Source organism: Babylonia areolata, chromosome 3 (genome assembly GCF_041734735.1).
Source record: "Babylonia areolata isolate BAREFJ2019XMU chromosome 3, ASM4173473v1, whole genome shotgun sequence".
NCBI lineage: Eukaryota > Metazoa > Mollusca > Gastropoda > Neogastropoda > Buccinidae > Babylonia > Babylonia areolata.
The window spans coordinates 50,925,471-50,947,380 of NC_134878.1; the positions used below are offsets into that span (position 1 = coordinate 50,925,471).

At 37.6% G+C, this 21,910-nt stretch overlaps 1 protein-coding gene across 1 annotated transcript; it reads right to left on the minus strand.

Annotated features, from left to right (window-relative positions):
* Window positions 1–716: 716 nt before the first annotated feature.
* On the minus strand, window positions 717–13,796 carry LOC143280083 (eukaryotic translation initiation factor 2 subunit 1-like). Its single transcript, XM_076584597.1, has 9 exons — window positions 13,648–13,796; window positions 10,789–11,040; window positions 9,900–9,979; window positions 9,283–9,431; window positions 7,687–7,793; window positions 6,069–6,166; window positions 4,906–5,049; window positions 3,628–3,826; window positions 717–1,287 (listed from the first exon to the last, which is right to left on the minus strand). Exons 2-8 carry the CDS (start codon window positions 11,024–11,026, stop codon window positions 3,638–3,640), a joined length of 1,005 nt encoding a protein of 334 aa, XP_076440712.1. The 5' UTR covers window positions 11,027–11,040; window positions 13,648–13,796; the 3' UTR covers window positions 717–1,287; window positions 3,628–3,637.
* Window positions 13,797–21,910: the final 8,114 nt, after the last annotated feature.

Here is a 21,910-nt window from a genome sequence, read left to right on the forward strand (position 1 = left end):
GATAACTTAAAATAATTTGTATTTCATCAGTGAGATGGTATTCACTGGTTAAGTCAAGTTTTCTCCATTATCTCTGTTCCATAAGGCAAATGGCTCTCAGATCCTTGTGGACTTTGACAGTGTGTGAAAAGCGTGAAGTGTCTCACACAGATGATCAAGGTGAGGACAAATTTAAAACCATGCATGTATCTGAAACACACTTTGGTATTAGACTATTACAACTCTGAATTGCAGTATTGTATCCAAAGCGAGACACAATCGCTTACACAAGTTACAGCTGCTGAAAAACGCCAACGTAAAAATTCACTCTGTGTGTGTGTGTGTGTTACAGCTGCTGAAAAACGCCAATGTAAAAATTCACTATGTGTGTGTGTGTGTGTGTGTGTGTACACTAAACTGTATCTGAACACATAGACTAACTTGATTTAAAGATGTGGGTCAAAAATAAAATTCAAATGGGCACCAAAACAGCATTTGCTAGCAAAATATGTATGTCCAACAATGGGACCAGATAAATCAAGTTCCATTGTTTCATTTATTTATTTTTTTTTTTAAAGACTTCACTGTTTGTATAGCAACTATGAAAGTTTTACAAGCTTTTTTCTGTATCAGCTTCCTAATAGTGGCTCCTAATTATTCATAACCTGTATCTTGAACTGAAAGCTCTTTCAATTCATAGCAGATGCACACATGCAGTTGGCATGAAACAAATCACATTTCTTGGATCTGTACATTTATTCATCATCATCAAGTTTCATTCATCAGAAGATGATTCAGAGTGGCATGCTGTAGCTGTCATCCATGAAGTGGTACATTTACAGACTGTGGGGTGGAAACCAACACAGCTGTTTCTGAGTCTGCACAATTGGTAAGCCTAGCCATCAATACACTTTTAAAAACTTCCACCTCTGGCTCTACAGCATATCAAAAGCTTGAGATTTTAAAAAGAATGAAGGCTTCAGTTTGCCAATAATATGCATTCTTCACACTGACAGAATCTTTAAATACAGTTGTACAATAACTTTAATGTCTGACTTTTGGTGGTAGCCAAACACCACCTTTACCCACTGAAATAATGTCCATGACAATTTTTACAAATGAAAATATAAAATTTACGGAAAGACACAACTACAAAGCAAAAAACAAACATGAATACAATCACTAATCCCATTATGTAGTGAATAGATCAACATAATTCTTTATTTCACAGCCACCAATTGTCACAGATGCCAATTCCACTCTTCCAAATCAACAGCCTGGACGCTGCCAAGGAAAACGAACACCACACTTAAGGTGGACCACGGCATAGGTTTTTCACCAAAAATCATTAAAAAACGTGTTTTGGGATTATACTTGTATTTGGTCAAATAATGTCTCTTCTTTGCATTTCTGTCAACCATTTGGCTCAATTTGGCCGATTTCATTGCAAATAAAATCATTTTCTGACATGGGTGTGTGTGAAGTTTGAGTGAATGTGACAAAAAAATCGAAGTTTGCATCGATTTGGACGGCCTGGTGCTCGCGATCTGGTTTGGAAACCCCCACTTATTTGGTATCAGTGTGAAGGTCATTCACCGGTCTGTCCTCTCATTCCTATTTCCTGTGGAAAATTCCACTCACGGAAACACACGAAGAGCAAATCCGAAGGAACCCGAGAGGCATTTTTGAGGGGTTGTGGCTGAGTCGAGGTTTCTGATTGGCTTGTCAGAGTAAAAAAATAGCCCATTGGCCCAATCGGTCATGTGACTTTTTCCAAGATGGCGTCTGTTTATTTTCACGATTTCAATCGACACACCAGTTGCCTAAGATTTTGATCGAAATTTTCTATTACAAGTCACGGACAATGCCAAAACACGTTGGAAAGAAGTTTAGGACTGTCTCTGCATTCGGCAAAAGGAAGAAAAAGCGTAAGATTACAACACAAGCTGAAAAAAAGCCTGCCGAACAGCGACCGACTTAGCAGTGCCTTCGACATCTACGGGCATCAGTGAAAGCACTCCGCTTCTCAGTTCGAAGAGAAAATTGGACGTTTTCACCAGAAAACATGCGAGAATGGGTGACAGTGACCCCAATTCAGACGAAGAACCACCGTAAAAAAAAAAGTTCATCAGTTCCTGGAGTACAACTTCGCTCAGGACAGCCACAATTCTCACAGAACATTATCGTTGATGTGTCAACGTTGGACTGCTTGGTGTCGTCAGTTCATTGTGAAAAATGCGAAGCAAAGGTTTGTGGAAATTGATATAATAGTCTACAGATATATAATATTTAATATATATAATATAGTATTCTATTTTATTTCATTTTGTGAGTTTTTGTTACGTTTCATAGCAAAAAAAAAAAAAAAGCCATCCGAATACCTTCTTTTTTGTGAGCCCATTGATTTACTTTTTTTTTTCCCCCCCAAATTCTTTGATTTTTGTTTTCAGAGGCAGTTTTTATTTTTCTCAAGTATTGAAATACTTTTCCCAGTAATATTTCTGTGGATTTTTACTGAGTGACATACTGTTTGTGTGTGTATGTGTGTAAAAAACTGTCAGTCTGAGTTTCTTTATTCTGTGTGTGTGTGTGTGTGTGTGTGTGTGTGTAAAAAACTGTCAGTCTGAGTCTCTTCTCTCTCTCTCTCATCCTCTCTCTTGTACCTTCTATTCTCACACATTTGATTTCTTTTCAGGTCTCTGTATTTAAAGATGAGACAAAGAGGATGGGGTCAGCTCTCTCTCGTACCTTCTATTCTCACACATTTGATTTTTTTTTTTCAGGTCTCTGAACTGGAACTTGTGGCTGGGAGCAAAGCAGAGATGTTTGCAGAGAAATCAGATATGCTCAGGGTCAAAACAGCAACCAGAAAATCCTCTGACAGAGCAAAACAAAAGAAGGAAAAAAATTGAAACTGTGAGACGTCAGGAACGTGAACATCGACGGGCAGATGAGGGAGAAGTATATGCCCCAGGAGCATTTTGAACAATCAAATAACTGAAAAAACTCTCTCTCACCACTTAGTGATATTGGCCAAGTGCTGTTTTCCTGTGTATTATTTTTTTTAGTGTGTAACTATGGGTTGTAGTTTGTGAGTTCTCAACACAATCTTTGAAGGCGTTTTTCTCAAAAGTTGAATTTCTGCTGCAGGTGCGTCAGTGGCCCACGTGTAACAATTGATACAGTGAAAATATTATCATAAAATTAGGCATACTGATGTAAAAATGTGTGCTGAGTGCAATGAACATAGTTAGAACTCTCTACCTCTAGTAGTTTTTTTCATAGCAAGTGACTAAAGCATAATAACGTGAATGCATAATTTTATGCGTTTTTGACAAGACAGAGAATAATGCTTGTGGACAGTGGGCATCTGCTTTTGTGATCATTGCACTAAATGATGTCAAAACAAACTGTGGAAATGATGAGAATCATTATGTAATGCATGTGTTCAGTGCTGCAAAGGGGCCAAATAACGGTATGTATTTTTATAATAAAATTATCATATCTTCATATCTGTTTGACTTATAATCTTCAAACTTAGCACAGATATCTATATTAACATCCTGAGTATGTGTACCAAATTTCATGCAGATACCTTTAGTAGTTCCTGAGAAACAAAAATTAGCTAAAAATGACGCAGTGGTCCACCTTAACATGCTCAACCATCCTTCTCATCCTCTTCTGCATCTTCGTCTTCATCTTCACTGCCCTTCTTGCCCTTCTTCTCATCGTCTTCATCATACTCATCACCCTCATCGTCATCACCAGCAACCTCACGGTTTTCCTCTTCCAGTTTGGCCAGCTGCTTCTCCAGTTCGATCTCATCAATGTCAGACACCACCCGGGGCTGCAACACCACAAATATTCTATGTATAGACACCACTCATCTAAAACAACACATCATCTACATATAGACAACACTCAGGGTTGAAAAAACAAACAAAACAACAACAACAACAACAAAATAAAAACCAACAACATAATTTTTCTTTGTTTAGAAACCAACTGGGGCTGAAACAGTCTGGTCTGGAAAAGATTTCAAGTATGGAATTTTTTTTGGTCACATCTCATCAGTTTGAACCATGAAAGGCTGAAATGCCAATAGGTTAAAACAACATAAGTATTCTAAATTGGGGGTTCTTTGTTTTGCTGAAATGGCTTATGATCACTAGAGTCTGATGATAATGAGCCACGCCAACAAAAATAAAACAGGCAAAGTCTTCATGGCTCACATGATTTCTACTATTTAAAAAGAAATTTTACAGGACACACTCCATCATATATATTTTTTGTTTAAGGCTAAATTCACAGTAAGCCAAGCCAACTGCTGCCAGCCAGTTACTCTCAGCCTGATGCAGCTACACACTTCAGTCAGACACGGCCAGCTGCTGCCAGTCATAAATAATACGGCACTCTCCATATGGAAAAAAAAAAAAAAAATTATTGTGTCAATGTGTGGATTTTAAAACATAAAACATTAAAATCATCACTCGAAGAATACCATCATTTAATGCACCAGGTGATGAGTGAGCCACAAAATGTGTGGAACACGTAATGCGACCTGTCACTTTTCAAAATCTGCTGAAGTAATGTGTAAGAATGTGACCTGTCACTTTTTTAAAATCTGCTGAAGCAGTGTACAGAAGATCTGACAAGGCAGTAAACAAATAACCATTTTTGTCATAAATAAGAGACCGTTTAATTCTAAGTGTTTCTTTGTCCATCATGAATCAAAGGGATTCATGCTGCTGGTGTCACTGAAGAGTTCTGTCCCTTGGACCAGCCAGCAATCTGTTTTGTATGCATGCCACAAAGCAAAATGTCTGCTGGTGATGGCTCGTGGCCAGTGTGAACACTTATCACAGACAGTAATAGTGGGAAAATTTGTAACACCACTGATGAAACAGATCACTAGATAGCACTAACCATTTCCTGGATGTTGAAGACACCACCTGCTGCCATGATGTCCTGTTTGATGGCTTCCACAGCCTTGTTGAGCAGCTCCAGTCCCTCAGTGCGCTCCATGGTCTGTGTGGTGACCACGTACAGAGGGGGAGCTATAAGGTTGATCTGTGCACCAAGCCACATCGACATGAACCATGAACCTGACATACACACTTATATCTATCCCACACAAAACAATACTGTAATTTCTTCTCTTTTTTTTTACATAAACTTTTGAAAATAATGTTTGGACTATGATATTCTGATAATTTTCTTCCCCAGCTGTCTGACCAGAACTTCATAATCACAAGGTCACAAGACCTGAAGGGATTTGATTGCCTTCATTAACCCCCTCCCTCTCCCCCCCCAAAAAAAATCACATAATCAAGACTGTCTTGATGATGAACACCTGCTAAAATAATACAACTCTGTAAATTACAACTTGCACACCAGTAATTTCTAACAGTTATCCCCCTCTCTCCTCAATCCCCATCCATGTGATAATAAACACACACACATACTTTCTTCCTGGCCACCACACCACTACCAGACAAGAAAAATATGAAACAAAGTATTGAACCAGTCAAACCCAGTTATTACACATAATTGCTCAAGTCTTGGGAGTGATGATGGGGAGAAATTACACTTAAGATGAACTGAAGTTTACAACAATGATAAAATATCAAAACCACCTTTAACTTTTTACTGAAACTGACAAGCAAACAAACTAATTTCAGAGCTCTGTTTCGCAAAGATAACTTCAGTCAACATATTTTTTCCATTCCATTCCCCACAGCAGTAGGCAAGTGTGATCAGAGTGTATTTCAAATTCTATGTTGACTTTAATTTCTATGGTTGTGCTCTGTGTCATTCATTCCTGGTGAGCTTAAGTCCAACCTATAAAAGACACCTGGTTGGAAACAGACTTATGTGTTGTGGAACTGTTGAGTCTAGCATCCAGGTCAACACAGCCATGACTACAGATATTCATCGCCCCACTAGCCCCCCACCCTGGCAACTGAATGATGCACTCATCTTTCTTTCCATAGGAAAATGATGGAATGTGAAAAGACTTCAAAATTCAAATAATCCAAATACACAGGTGTTTTCAAACACACTAGTATTTTCCTCTTCAAGGTACTGACTTTGATTGGCATGGCCTCTGTGGTAAGCTCCAGTCCTTTCCTCAATGCCCTCTTCACTGCATCCACTCCCTCATACTTCGTGCATGCCACATCAATATCTGTCAGTAACAAGCATATAAGAAAAATGAAAATTCAAGCAGGCTCATAGTGACTGGTTTTCAAGAAGCAAATTCAAAAATTTTTGGGTTGAAACAGCAAATACAATCATTTTCGGGTTGAAGACGCAAATAGTATCATTTATACAAAAAAAGCACACACATAAAAAAAAGGGAAGAGAGGTAAAGGCAAAACTCAGCACAAAAACTGACATGCTGACAAGATGGCAGAGTAAAAGCCTTAATATGTATCATAAAAGATGATAACAAATCATTTCTTATAAAAGCAACAAAATTGCTAGTCTGACAATAGGTAAACTGCACATGTCAATCCCAATCACATTTTTTGCTCACCATTAAGAATCATTTCTTGAAGAATTTAACATTTGTGTTAGAATGTTAACATTCCCCTAAGCTAGGTAGTTTATTCTAGAGAATCCAGTACCCTCTTCATAATGTTGGCATGCAATAAAATATTAGTGGAGCAGTTAGCATGGTCCATCAAAAATCCCTTTTCATTTAAATGGAATATCTAACAGCATAACACAGTATTTTTGTAATAGAACAACCAAAAGAAAATCTTGGCAATTCAAAGGCAAAATTTCCCTGATCTGAAAATCTGGACAACTTGCACCCCAAACAACTGGACTAAGTGAAAAGCACTACTTTTATATTTTTAAGTAAGTAGTCACTTCTGCTTATTCCAAAGTATTTCCAGAGAGAATACATTTGTTAAATCCTAGCATTTACACATAGACACACGCAGACAACTTTTTTCCCCCCTTTAAAAAAAAATTTTTTTTATAAACATTTTGAATTTGAAAAATTGCCTGCAATGTAAGGAATGAATGTACGAAACAATGTATGTGATATTTTTACATCTGTGTCTTCATTATAATCCTAATAACTGTTTTATTTTTTGTGGGTTTTTTTTTTTTTACAGTGATGGTCTCCATGTTGTTTACTTGTCTATGTTGTGATAATGCTCCTGACCAAATTTCCCTAATTGGAGATAAAGTTATTCTTATCTTGTCTTAACTACACACACACAGACACCAAAAACACGGTTGTTATTCTATCATGATACCAGACAATTATTTAGTGGAGAGAACACATCTACCATTTCCTTTCTGTTAATGTCATCCAGTGTTTCTGGACTGTCACATTAGAAACAACTTTCTTGCAACAGCAAGCTTTTTATTTAAGGATTTTAATCTTTATGGTTTTTCACAGTGGGGTTTTTTTGTTTGTTTGTAGAAAAGCATAAGTATTGTCCAAATCATCATCATCAGAGACCTGCTATTGGCAAGGACAGATCAGAATTAGTTTGGCTGTGTGCTCCAAGTGGAAAAGAGATAACTTGTGTGAAAACTTGACTTCAAAATTGATGAATCTACAATAACTAATAACAAAGACAAAATACTGTAAACATTTTAAACAGCTTCAACTTCATTACATGTGTATGTATACTTCCATGTTCATGTGTCGTGCACACACAGAACACCACTGCTAATGTACTTTACCTGCTCTGATTTTGACAGACTGTGGTTTCAGTTTGCGGCAGATGTTTTCCAACAGCACCTCTTTTGTTTTCTCATCAATGTCACACTCATCAAGCACCTCAGGGTTACTGAAATTAAAGGTAAAAAATTACTGAACTGAAATCAGGAAAGTACTTACCATTTACCTGGTCAGTAAAAGACCTCATATCATTGCACTTTTCCAGAATAATATCTTGTGGCAAATATCAAACTGCAGCAGTAAGATTTATAACTCGTAATAATGGATTTATTGATCTATAGAATTATATAACTGGCATTAAAATTCATTACTGAAGATGTAGGAAGAATTTTATGTAATTTTACTTTAAATACTTTCTTTTTAAAACATAAAAAATGCTATATAGTCCTGTCAACACAGATAGATATCGCATTGTTTTAAGCCACTGGAAAGTGTTACATCAAATCTATCAATGTTTTAACTGACCTTCACCTTACTAACTTTATTACAAGATGGCAAAGAACCAGAAACATATAAATTATTTTAATTTTTTTTTTCATTTCTATTGTTAAGTGGTCCTTTATTAAGTTTTCTTGAAATGACTAAATTTCAGTAGACACCCCCCCCCCCCCCTGCCCTCCCTACTGGACTATATCTAAAAAAAAACAAAAAAAACAACAAAAACACACACACAAAAAACAACAACAAAAAAACAAACACACACACACAAAAAAAACAACCACCCCAGATCAGTGGCCTGGAAGGCCAAAAGTCTGTATCACAAGTGCATGCGCAATGTGTGTTAAGTTTAATGCTGACAAATCCTAGATCATATGCTACCAGATCTGTTTATTCAAATGGTAATTAATATATGATGAACATAATGAACTAAGTGATAAGGCCTTAGCACAAAGAATTCTGCAAATAAAAGTTAGCCTCCTTCACCTCCATTCAATAATATATTCTCACAAACTATCAATATGATCCACACGCTGATTTCTTGTCAAAGGACTAAGCCCTACTGTTAATTCAGTCATTGGCACTTACTGCTGTGTCATCACACCAATTTACATTGATTGACATTTCTTGTATTTGTTTCAAGGGATATGATGAATAAGCTGGATATTAAGTGCTGTCGCATTTTCATCAAAACTGATTTGAAAAGGAAGCAATAACTTACCACATATCCTGTACACAAAAGGAGTGCATCAATATTGAATAGTATAAACGTTGCCGAGGACTGCTTTAACTGACAATATGACATCTCAAGTTAATAACTAAATAAGTATAAAACATCACACTTATCATGAAGTCATTTAAAAAATAAGTCTCTGGATGATCGAGATCTGTTTAAAAAAATATATATCCCAAAGTAAATTCCGATTTATCTCCCACTACAAGGCAGAATTTTGCTGCTCCGAGTTTGGTTTTGAGAGGCAAAGAATTTCCATGAGAAACTGGAATGCTGAAGTTGTATTATGGACACACACACACACATACACAGACACACATTCCAAAATGGAGACTCACTTTGTTTACACACATGAGCCAAAACAGACAAACAAGCAAACAAACAAAAAAACTGAAGTACATTACATGCACCAAAAGCAATAACTTACCTCACAGCATGTTTGAATGCTTCGTAAGATGAACCAGGTTTTCTGTACTTTTCATCAAAGTACCAGGCAGTCTTTTCATACAGCTCTTCCAACTTTGCACTGCTGTTATAGCCAAGCAGTTCTGCTACGTGGCGCAAAATGCTGTTCACCTGGAATCAGTCACTTGTAAACTGAGCAATAAATGCTATTTCAGTATATCTAATACAACTCAAGTCTAAGGTGAGGTGCTTTAATACATTTAACTGTTCAATAAACTGTTCTTTTACTGTTCTACATCAAAAGTCATAATATTAATACTATATAATTTAAAATACAGAGCAATTCTTTTTAATAAATTTCAATACATATACTGTGTAAGATTTACAAAAATTTGAAAATAAAGGCAGGAAGAGAACAAGAGAGAGAGAGAGAGATAAAAAGTGTGTGTGTGTGTATGTGTGTTCTATACTGCAACAGGAACAAAAGAAGAAAAAAAAAAGACCTTTACATCAATAATATAAACAAATAACTTGATAATCTAATCATTACAAAGCAATATCATAATATTTACAAGTAAAAACTTTTTTGTCCGCATTAACTGACAAAAGAAAAAGAGGTTACTGTCACACAACACTTACAGCTTTTGCTTTTGCAAACTTCTCCTCACATTTCAATACTTCTTCAGCTGACACACGCCTCTTTGACAGATCAATATAACCTGAAACAACACAGAATTTTATCAAAAACTGAATAAGCATTACACATGTTCATACAGCATTCATTACACTAAATTTATTCAATAATAATATTTTAATATAAAATTTAGTGGATACAGCCATGAATCTTTGCTAGCAAAACTTGTCAGGGACATAACGGAGCTGAAAACACTATTTATCCTGTAGAACATGAAATAGAAAAAGATGAAAAAAAGACAAGATCACCTGGAAAAGAAAATCAGGCACAAATACAGTCATATATCAAAGCTGGTAGTTAAAAAACAAAACAAAAAAAAAACAACCAAAAAAGCAACACAAATATTGTCACTGATATCCGGAAATTAAAATGGAAACCTCTGTGGTAGAACTGTTAGTGGTACACATGAATATTCGATTTTACTGTGGTCAGTGAAAGTTTTGACCTTGTGACCTCAATAGCTAGACTTATTTTCTAAGAGTGGGAAAATTACAAGTTTATACAGCAGACCACTGACCAGTGTTGTTTTTTTTGTTGTTGTTTTTTTTTTAAGAGAAAAAAACGTAATGATTAAAATGAGCATGCTGGTTTGCATAATCACCTGGTAAAAAATATTTAACTGGCAAGTGGTATTTTAATTATCTAAAAGTCATTTTGTGTATTTGGATAATACCTTTGCAAAACATTATACGATAACTTTGTACCCTTGTGTGTTACAACAGACATTCATACAAATTATCGATAAACAAATGTGATAAAATATCATATTGGATATATATATATCATGACTTATAATGAATACACATATACAAATCACAAAAGCAAGATGTATACCTTTGTCTTTGTCCACTCTGATGACTACGACACACTCGTTGCGACCAACTCTGATCAGTTTGTTGATGGACCGGATACGACGCCTGGACAACTCACTGAGAAGAATCATGCCCTCAATGTTGTTGTACTCTAGCAAATGAACGTAGGCACCCATCTCAGCAATTGAGCGGACATTGACCATGACAACATCATCTATTTCTGGAAACCGGTTCTTGTAGAATCGACACGTGAGCACCATTTTTGTGGTTTAATCTGAAAAATTATTGCATGAGTATTATAACACTTACACGAGTGCAGAAAATCCATTCCAAAATATATCCACCACCACTACCCCAAAATACCCTGCCCCTCCCCCAACCAAAAAAAAAAAAAAAACCCCAAAAAACCAAAAAAAACCCCCAAACCCACTAACATGGAACTATGATGATTAAACTGACATATTTCACAGATGTTGGAAACAAAATTAAGAAGTGAAATCTTCAAGACTTATATGTAATATCTGCAAAATCCAGCACTGGTAATGAGGTATCATACTCACAGTGATCAAAACACAGTTTCAGATGTTCACAACAATGAAATAATGAACAAATATATATTTTTTCTTTTGCATCCACAATTTTGTTATTGTAATATTTTTCAGTTCAAAACTAGTGTCTCTGATTCTTCATTTTTTCTTCTGTGTTCACAGATATTTCTAATGCTCTGTCCTTTTATAAAACAGTATGCTTTTCCATTGTATTTACATTGTTGACCAGGCATTGATACTTAATTTGCATAGGTGTCATTTCATTTTTAACTGAGGTTAAGAGGGGTTGGGGGTTGTCAAATCTGCAAAAGTAGGCTGAAACATCCAAATAAACTGAATAGACAGCATTCATTGATTCAAGTACTGCTAAGTAATAAACTGAACAGGGCTTGAGAAGATGACGTCATGTGTGGTGCATTGTGGGAAAGGACGCCATGTTGTAAGTCACAACAAACATAAACAAACCCATGTGATGCCATGCTAAATTACTATAATCTCCACTAGGATACTAAGCAATGCCACTCACTTGCTCCATTATTGGCTGTACAAGCCGAGAATAAAGTGCTATATGGAAACCACTGGGCATCAGTTTTATCGAATTCCCACAGTTAAACTAAAGCATGGAAGCAGGTTCAAAGAAGTCACAAAACAAAGGAGGCAGGCATGTATCGCAGCTATCAGGCACACCACAGTGACATTTGCAAATACCAGTGAACATTTTGTGTGTTTTCAAGACATTTCCATGGAGATAACACCATGGTATTAGGTACGAAATAAAGCAAATTCTCAAGTGTTCTCCCCATTTTGGCTAATTTTCATTTCATGTGTTAAAGCTTTGGCTTACACGGGCTTTTCTGTGACTTCTGACTCATGTTCAGTTGAAGACCCACAATTATGGTTACACTACAAGTACAGTACAAGAAAACTGAAAAGCCTCAAAATATCAACATTGTTCTCCAACAATAACTAATTTCATTCATCTGTGTCTGTTAGTTTCATCCATCTTGACTCCAGCTCCCTTCTGGTGAACAAAGGAAAGGTAATTAAAGTGGGACTAGGTTGTTGCTTTTCAAATTACTTATGTAGTTGTTGATCTTGCTTAATTAGGAAATTTGGAACACACTGTTTAAAAGAAAAACACAGAAAATTGAAACATGACTTGAGTCTTCAGATCAACAATGTATACTGTGAACATCAAACCAGATATTGAAACACACAAAGCACACACTCAGAGTGACACACACAAAATAATATACACACAGTGACACACATACATTTCATTCATAGAATCAAACCTACTATCTACTGTGAGTAATTTGATTAACTGAGCTGAAAAAGTGTTGGGGGATGGGGGGTGGGGAGGGGTGAGTGAGTTGGTGTGTATGACACAATGTGTGCGCACATGTTGACTGTGTGTGTGACTCTGTGTGTGTGTGTGTGTGTGAAAGAGAGAGAGAGAGACAGAGAGAGAGACGGACGGAGAGAGAGAGACGGGGAGAGAGAGAGAGAGAGAGAGAGAGAGAGAGAGAGAGAGAGAGAACCTGCTTGAAGCAAAAATGGACTGGATTGGTCTGCCTCTGTCCCTTTGACTGACAACGCAAATTTCAAATTCAGTGTAGGCCAACACAAATATTTTCTGAAACTCGTTAAGATCAGAAATTTAGATGTTAGAATAACATAAAAAATGTACCTGTGCAAACTTTCGGATGTGTTTGTGGTATGTTTATTTCTTTGATGCAAAACTGCTATGGATCTGTCCTTTTCCAATCAAAACCCGAAAAGGAAAAGCTGAAGACACAGCTCTTTTTAATTAGGGTTTTTTGCAGGCCTTTAAGTCAATGACAGCTCCACTGTACTAGTACCAGTCCACTTCTCTGCCATTGTCCCCCTGCAACTTGCATTATGATTAACTAACAGCATAGCACGAGTTCAGAACTACGACTGCGGGCTGAAGTAAACGAAGAACTGTACTCTGTCGTTTTTACCAGACGCAGTTACCGAGATTCGAACCCGAGACCCTCAGATTGAAAGTCCAACGCTTTAACTATTCGGCTAATGCGCCCGTCTCAATACACGGTTAAAATACAGTCTTGTTTTGCTGTGCTTCAGTGAAATTAACTGTGTTCAATCCATGTCACGTAAAAAACGGAAGATCCAGACTGTCCATCGACTTGTTACTGTAGGGAGGACTTCGGCAAGCACATTACCTTAAAAACTGGACAGAGCTCATAACTACCATGTCTAAGACATTTTACGGAAGATGGTAAGTAAATCGTATTTACCAAAACGAGAATAATCTGAATAATATGGTTAAAGTAAGACCGTAGACTCACCGGCCTCACGTTTCTCTGATGTGAAACTGATGCAAGAGAATCGGTTATTCAAAATTGTAAAGCGGAACACACCGGGTCTGTTACAGAAATACAAACTGCGCAAAAGTAAGCAGTTTAATAAGAACTTTATATATGAAGTACTTTCAATACTTTCAATGGGTAATTTTCAATGTTAAGAAACTCAACTACACTTTGAAATGTTGCTACTGTCGTTTTAAAAATAACTCTTTAAAAACGTTTCATATAAGTCATTACTTTTTAAGAACTTTACCGGGGGAAACGGAAATGTCTTTGTCTTCTGAATTTGGGAGTTGTGTCCCCTGAAAAAAAAATGAAAAAAAAAGAAAAAGAAAAAAAAGGTTCAGTCTCTCAAGAAGGCGTCACGGCATTTCGACAAAGCCATAATACCCCAAACCATATCTTCGAGGCAGATGCCCGACCAGCAGCGTAACCCAACGCGCTTGAGTGCATGCATATATATATATATATATATATATATATATATATATATATATATATATATATATATATATATAGTCGTGGATTTCTTCTGCGGCAGAATTTTTGCCGTCGTTTCTTTTTTTTCTAAATTCAGGACAAGTGCGTGCAGTGCTGCACATGGGACTTCGGTCTATCGTCTCATCCGAATGACTAAACGCTCAGTTCGATTTTCGAGTCAAATTTGGGAGAAAGAGCGAGAACGTGATTCGAACCCATCTTCTTCTGCATGGTCTTTTTACTCCTCGTTCGTTTATAATTTTGGTTAAAACCTAAACATTGATTTAGAAATATCAATCCCAAACAGCTCAGACATGTAATGACCCATCTGGCAGATAGAGAAGGGTAGGGTGGGGGGCCGTTTCAAAAATATTAAGCATTGAAGTATATCCGATGTTTAGCATCTTGTGATAACAGCTCGCTGCCATGGCAGCGTCAGGTGAGAGGTTCCCCTCTGCTGCTTGTTACCATGTAACTTTGTGCTACCTGTCGTATGCAGTGTGGGGAGTAAACCCAACAAGAAAATCCGATCTGGAGAGGGATGGGCCCCGCCACAATTGACGCCACACATCATGAGAGCGGATTACTACGCACTCGGAAACTATTGATACCAGACCTGTCGCAGTAGGATGTACATACGTTAAAGAAACAAAAACTCGTATGTCACAATGTGATCACCACATTACACACACCATCCCTCCTTGCGTTGAGTCCCACTTACATACAGTTGATTGATTGGGGGTGGGGGGTACTGCCGGGGAGCATCTCTGACGGTGTACAAAACAAAACAAAAACAAAACACACACACACACCTCCAGAAACTGCTACAAGCAGATCAGGTGTATTCATGGTCAACGTGTCATCTCGTCAGAATCTGGATGCTAACATTTAGTCAGGTTAGATAAACATCGCAGACGCTGTAGAAGCAATTGTACCTCGACAATGCAGATTTTAGCCACACTGGTGATCCAAGGGACATAACTATAAAAACAACCTGATTTCCCATATGACAGATTGTTTTCCCTTTGACCCGTCTTCTGACAGCATGACAGCGTATAGAGCACACTGCATGCTTTGACGCCTGTTTGAAAAGGATATCGCTGTCGAAAATCACTGTCGATATCTTTCAGAACAGTACATCCGACATTGCATTCGTCGGAACTCCGCGTTCGGTTTGACCTGAATAGGGGACGTAATATCAGCTGAGAATGTCAATTTTCGTACGAGAACTGGACGAGGCTTTCAGTGCTGTTGGATTAAAAGCGCCGAATAGGTTGGTGTTCGCTATTATTATTATTATTATTATTACTGTTGTTGTTGTTGTTGCTGCTGCTGCTGTTGTTGTTGTTGTGTAGTAACAACAACAACAACAACAATAATTATTAAATAGTTACTATTGTTGTTGTTCATTTTTGTAAACACTCACACAAAGGTGTGGAGGGCGAGAAGAAGAAGAAAAAAAACACAAAAAACATTCTCTGTCCGTCAATCAGGGAAATTACCACCAGGGAGCAGAAAGAAAGAAAGAAAGAAAACCGGCCGGCAGACACAATTAACTACGACCCCGCATCACCGCCAAAATCATATGCCACCAGACAGCACGGATCGTCCTATTGCTATCGTCTGATTGATTCAGGGGAGGGGGCGGGGGGGGGGGGGGGGGTAGCCGGGGAGCATCACTGATGTACAAAACAAAACAAAAAACAAAACACACACACACACACACACACACACACACACACGCACACACACACACACACACACACACACACACACACCTCCAGAAACTGCCACAAGCAGATCAGGTGTATTCATGGTCAACGTGTCATCTCGTCAGAATCTGGATGCTAACATTTAGTCAGGTTAGATAAACATCGCAGATGCTGTAGAAGCAATTGTACCTTCACAGACGACTGAACCAGATGACTTAACGATTAACATGTGCAAAAAAGACAAACGGGCGCAGATAATTTTGGAGGGAGGGAAAAACATTAGCCATGCTTATACAGTAACACATGGTGACTGAGTGACAGGCTTTTAGATGTCAACATATATTTGATTATATGAAAATATATAATTATGTACGTATGTATATATATATATATATATATATATATATATATATATATGTGTGTGTGTGTGTGTGTGTGTGTGTGTGTTAAGTACACATACATACATAGGCAACACGCGCGTTCAAACGTGCACACATACGCACGGCACACACACACACACACACACACACACACACAGAGTGCTTGTTTCAACTGCCGGTTTTTTTGTGTGTTTTTTTTTTGGGGGGGGGGGGGGGGGGGGGGGGGGGAAGGGGGAGGGGTGGTGGTGTTTTTTTGTTTTTTTTTTTTAAATTTAACTGACGGCGTCTCTAGACTTTGAGTGATAATCGCGTGATATTTGTGTCAGTGTGTGTACCGGTGTGGGACTGAGGTGGGGGTGAGGGGATGGGGGTGGAGGCAACTCAACAATCAAGTTTGTTTGCAAAAGAATAATTATGTGTGCAAGGAGCGGAGGGGTTGGAATGGAGGGACACTGAGGTGGGGCCGGTCCGTGTCAGTTTTCTGATAATCATATTAACTTCTGTTCTGTGTGTGTGTATGTGTGCGCGCGCGCTTGTGTGTGTGTGTGTGTGTGTGTGTGTGTGTGTGTGTGTGTGTGACCTGTTTATTTTGTGATGCGTATAGGCAAATGAACGTTATGAAGCCGCCGGTGTATCTGCATCAATGTATGTATGTCAGTGTAACTGTATTTGTAAACGCTCTCGGCTATCCGGAGAAAGGGCGTCCAAATATTCATTATTATTATTATTATTATTATTGTGGAGTTCATCAAAAGTCTACTCATTTGTTCGTTTATCTCCATTGATTCTCTGTTTCGGGTTTTTATTTTTTTTTATTTTTATTTTTTTAGCTTTTAGGTGGGTTTATTAGTGGTGGTGGTGGTGGTGGTGATGGTGGTGGTGGTGGTGGTGGTGTGTGTGTGTGTGTGTGTGTTTGTGTGTGTGTGTTTTTTTGTTTGTTTTTTTAAATTTAACTGACGGCGTCTCTAGACTTTGAGTGATAATTTAATCGCGTGATTTTTTTTTAGCTTTTAGGTGGGTTTATTAGTGGTGGTGGTGGTGGTGGTGTGTGTGTGTGTGTGTGTGTGTGTGTGTTTTAATTTAACTGACGGCGTCTCTAGACTTTGAGTGATAATTTAATCGCGTGATGTTTGTGTCAGTGTGTGTACCGGTGTGGGACTGAGGTGTGTGTGTGTGTGTGTGTGTGTGTGTGTGATATGTACCTTTTCTGTGCAGTGAGTGAAATGTGGGTGTGAATCGTTTTATCTCATTTTTCCTATTACGTAATGTTTCTATGATACAAAATACAAACAAGGTGCTCACCAACACGAAACAAGAATGAATAGCTAAAAATTTTGAATTCACAGAATAAAGGAAAACATTAAACTTGAAACTGATCCGATTTCTTCTTTTGGGAAAAATGTTCTTAAATGTAATGAAATAAACCAGATCTGAATGGTCATCTAGGGACGCACAGATGCTCCTGTAGAGTTCCATTAGAGCCGGAGTAACTGACTGATATGGATATTTATGTAGCGACTATCCTCGGTCAGGGACCAAGAACTGAGCGCTTTACCGTGGCAAACATGCAAGGAGTCGTTTGCATAATGAGCTACCTACCTAGGTGGAGCCAGCCAGCTGATACCTGTCTTGCACTGTCATCGTTCGTTTTCTTTGTTATCTGATTAGACTTTTCCACACAGACACATACACTTTTATTGGACAATAGTTTGCAGCGCAATAGCCTTTTCCAGTTTCTCCGTGGCAGCAATACATCCGTTTTGAAGGAGAAAGAAAGTAAAGAGAAAAACCTATAAACATCTAATCTTGTAATTTCATAGGATCACCAACCCGTTTATTTATTTATGAACTCATTTGTTAGTGAATTTCTCAGTAACACATAGTACTACTTATTATGAATTCCTCAAATTGGCACAGTGATATTTATTGCTTACGTGTAACACCAAGTTGGTGTTGCCAAATAATAGTCTTCTTTAACGTATGGTTACTTAAATACTTCACACTATTTCTCCCCAAGAATATGAATTTATGAAGCAAAATACATGTAAGTGCTCATCAGCATGAAATATAAATGAATGTATACAAATTTCAAGATCACAACACATCTTAATATTCACGTTAGCAACCAAAGTAAACGTCCTTGCTTATAGTTGTTTAAGTTTGAAACAAGAGATATCTTCTACAAATAGAAAGAAAGTTTTAGCGCTTGCAAAAAAAAAAAAACGTTACAAGGGAAGTAACTCGTTTTAGTGGCGGTGAGAGACAGAGAGAGAGAGAGAACGAGATACAGCAAAGTGTGAATGCACGGGGTTTTCTCAGCTTTAGTGAATGCAATGGAATACGCAACTTTGACTTTGGCCAGGAAAGCACTGAAGGATCTAACGAATTGTTTGTTTTTTTCTTTGAAGTACATCAAGTGTGGGTGGGCATTTCAGTCACAGACTTGGTGTGTACTTCGTTGTCAAAAACACCAGGCCTTTAATTACTGTGTAAAACATTTTAACTACTCATAATTAATTAATTCTGTGTCCCAAAGATATGCCTAAAGCACTGTTATTTCACATCTCTGACAAATAACTTCATTCTAGGCCCTTATTACATAATGTATTTATGGTACAAAACACAAACAAGGTGCTCACCAACACGAAATAAAAATGAATATCTAAACAATCTAAAATTAAAATCAATTTATAATTTACTCAATAAACATATGTAAACATTACTCTTGCTATTTATTCAAATTCAAGAACAACTTTTGTTTTCAAAATCAACACTTCGTGCGCTTTTGTGAGAAAAAAAAAATGTTAAGGGAAGTTACTCGCATCAAAAGCGGACTATTCGCCACATTTTCATGTCGCTTTTACTGTTGTTAGTTTTCTCTTCTTGTCAGCACAAATAAGCGTGAAGAGAGAGAATTTCCGATTCTGAAGAAGGCTTCACTGCATTCGAACAGCGACAAAACCGCTGCACCACATGCGTCTGTAACAGCGTAACGTAGCGCTCAGCCAGACGGTCTTGTTAAAACACATTAATTTTATTTATATAAGAAAAAATAAAAATAAAAAAAATAATGAAGCCGACGTGTCTTCCGCAAATTGTCGATATAATCCGGACATACGGATTATCATGAAATTTATTCATGAAAAGAAAAAATACTTAACTGAGGTGCACATCAGCACCAAATAAAAATAAATAACATCTAAATTTTTATTCATCAATTTTTTTAATTCTTTATTAATGTCCATGAAAATCAGTAATAGTTGTTTGTTTTTGTTTAAGTTTAAAAAGTTCTATGCTAAAACAAATCATAAAATTGAACAGTAAAACGAATTTGGGGAAAATTGTAAGGGATGTGACTCGCAACAGAGCCGACTATTTTGTCGACCTTGAAGTGTTTAATTGTGCACTGTTTTACTGTCGATTTTCTCGTACGGTCAGTTTTTTTCAGCGTCATCAGTACACATAAAGTATGTCATCACTCGGGCATGTTTGTGTGTGTGTGTGACAGAGAGTTTCTCACTGACGAATACGTCACTGTGTTCGAACAACTGACTTCACTACACCGCATAGCTGTTGGCAAGGCTGTCAGTGTAACCGTCAGCGCGCTTCAGTTGTCAGGCCTAAAGAAAAAACTGATGCGAAAAATGAAAAATCAAATAAAAATACTGAATAATGATAACAACAACAACAACAAGATTAATAATAATAATAATAATAATAATGGATGCTTATAGTACACACGGCACACTATCCAGAAATCTACTCTAGTTGCTTTACAGAAAAAAAAAGTTTTGTTTACATCAGTGACACCCGCCGGCATTACATTAATCAGTGTTACGTACACTGACACACCGTATTATCATACCTTGGAAATGTTGAATATCTGTTCCTACTGTAAAGCGCGGTGAGTCTGCCGGCTCTTGAAAGCGGGGAACCGCGCCGTGGAGTATATAAGCCTTCATATTATTGTTATTATTATCATTTTTATGGAGAGCCGGTATAACACACAGTCAGCAGCTGATAAATTAACTTGATGACGAACACAATATAGTGAATTGTGTGTGTGTGTGCAGAGAGCAACCATATGGCGCTGCCATTCCATATCGGCAGACTTTGTGATGTAGGGTGACAGCAGCTGCAGCAATTACTCACACGATACCAATCCGTCGGACAAAGCACACACATACACTTGTTGTTTGGTTCTGGGGAAGGGCTGGAGGGCTGGTGGAAGGTAGTGGGGGTTGGGGTGGCGGAGTGTGTGCATCTGGCGTCTAGTTATGACAAACAGTTACAGAAATGGCCACATGACTGACGCGTTTTTGAAGTGCATAGCAGCAATGCACAGAAACAAATGAACAAGAAAGCTACACACACACACACACACACACACTGACACACACTCTCACTCACTCACGCCGGAGATAGAAATGATCTTCAGTGAGATTCACGATTGCAACGGCGGAGATGTTTTGGCTAGATAAGACATGATTGCATAACACTGGCACTCACGCAGGCACACGCACGCACACATACACACACAAATGTCATCACATGTTCCCGGCGTATACTCTACAACTACAACTGCAGCTGCATCATTTGTTTCAAGTTGTGCTTTTTAACCTGGCTGGTACATGATTCAACTCGACGATGGACGGTTCGCAAAGTTAGCGTGCACATGAGCTCTCTCTCTCTCTCTCTCTCTCTCTCTGGCTTTTGTGCAGAAACAGTTTTCTCTCAACCAGAAATTGTATTTCGCATTCATTGATTTTGAAAAAGCTCTTGATTCTGTTTATAGAACTATTCTTTGGCCTATCCTTTTAGAAGTTGGTATTCGTGGAAAACTATTAAAATGTATAATGAGCATGTAAAATTGTGTAAAAGCTAGGGTTAGGTGTGGAAGTGATATGACCGATTATATTCAGTGTACTTCTGGTGTGAAGCAGGGTGACGTATGTAGCGGTATTTTATTCTCTCTCTTCATTAACGAATTTAACTTCGCCGGAAGTTATTAGGTGTGGAAAACATGGAGCACAGTTTATTGAGGGCTTCCTAGACTGAATATGTATCTGCATGGAAGAAATTTCTTGGAGTGGCTATGCAAACGCCCAATGATTTAATTTATGCTGAAACAAAACGATACTCAATATGCTTGAATTCTGCTGTCAAATGTATTTACTACTGCCGGGTTGAAAATAACGCGTATGGAAGATATAAGACTGCCAAAGAAAGCACACAATATGTAATACGATTTGGATATAAGAGGTAAGTTAAAATGGGTGTCAAAAATTAGGGTAAAGCTACATGAAATGGGATTTGCATATGTATGGTTAAATCAGGGAGTATATGATATAAAGGGATTTATTCGTACACTTCGTACAAGATGTACTGACTGCCGTTATATTCAAGATAGTATTCGGTTTGATTTTTATAGAAAGTTAATTCGACACACTCTATTCCTGTTTATTTATCTATGAACATGGATCAACACCTAAAATTCACAATGATAAGGTTTATATTTAGAATTTCTGTCTTGATTGTACATTATTTTTGTTACAGACATAATGATAATGTTCTACTTTGTCCATTGTGTAAAGGTGCGAAAGAGAATGAAGTTCACATTGTGCTTTGCTGTCCTGTGTTAAATGTACTTAAACCAGTTAATTCATCGGCAAC

What these genes read in the sequence shown, in the direction of transcription:
- LOC143280083 (XM_076584597.1), bottom strand. Translation starts at nt 11,026, where the DNA reads ATGGTGCTCACGTGTCGATTCTACAAGAACCGGTTTCCAGAAATAGAT. An exon ending in CAGAGTGGACAAAGACAAAG is followed by an intron (nt 9,980 to 10,788) that starts GTATACATCTTG and finishes GTGTTGTTTCAG; the next exon opens with GTTATATTGATCTGTCAAAG. An exon ending in GCATTCAAACATGCTGTGAG is followed by an intron (nt 7,794 to 9,282) that starts GTAAGTTATTGC and finishes CTTTAATTTCAG; the next exon opens with TAACCCTGAGGTGCTTGATG.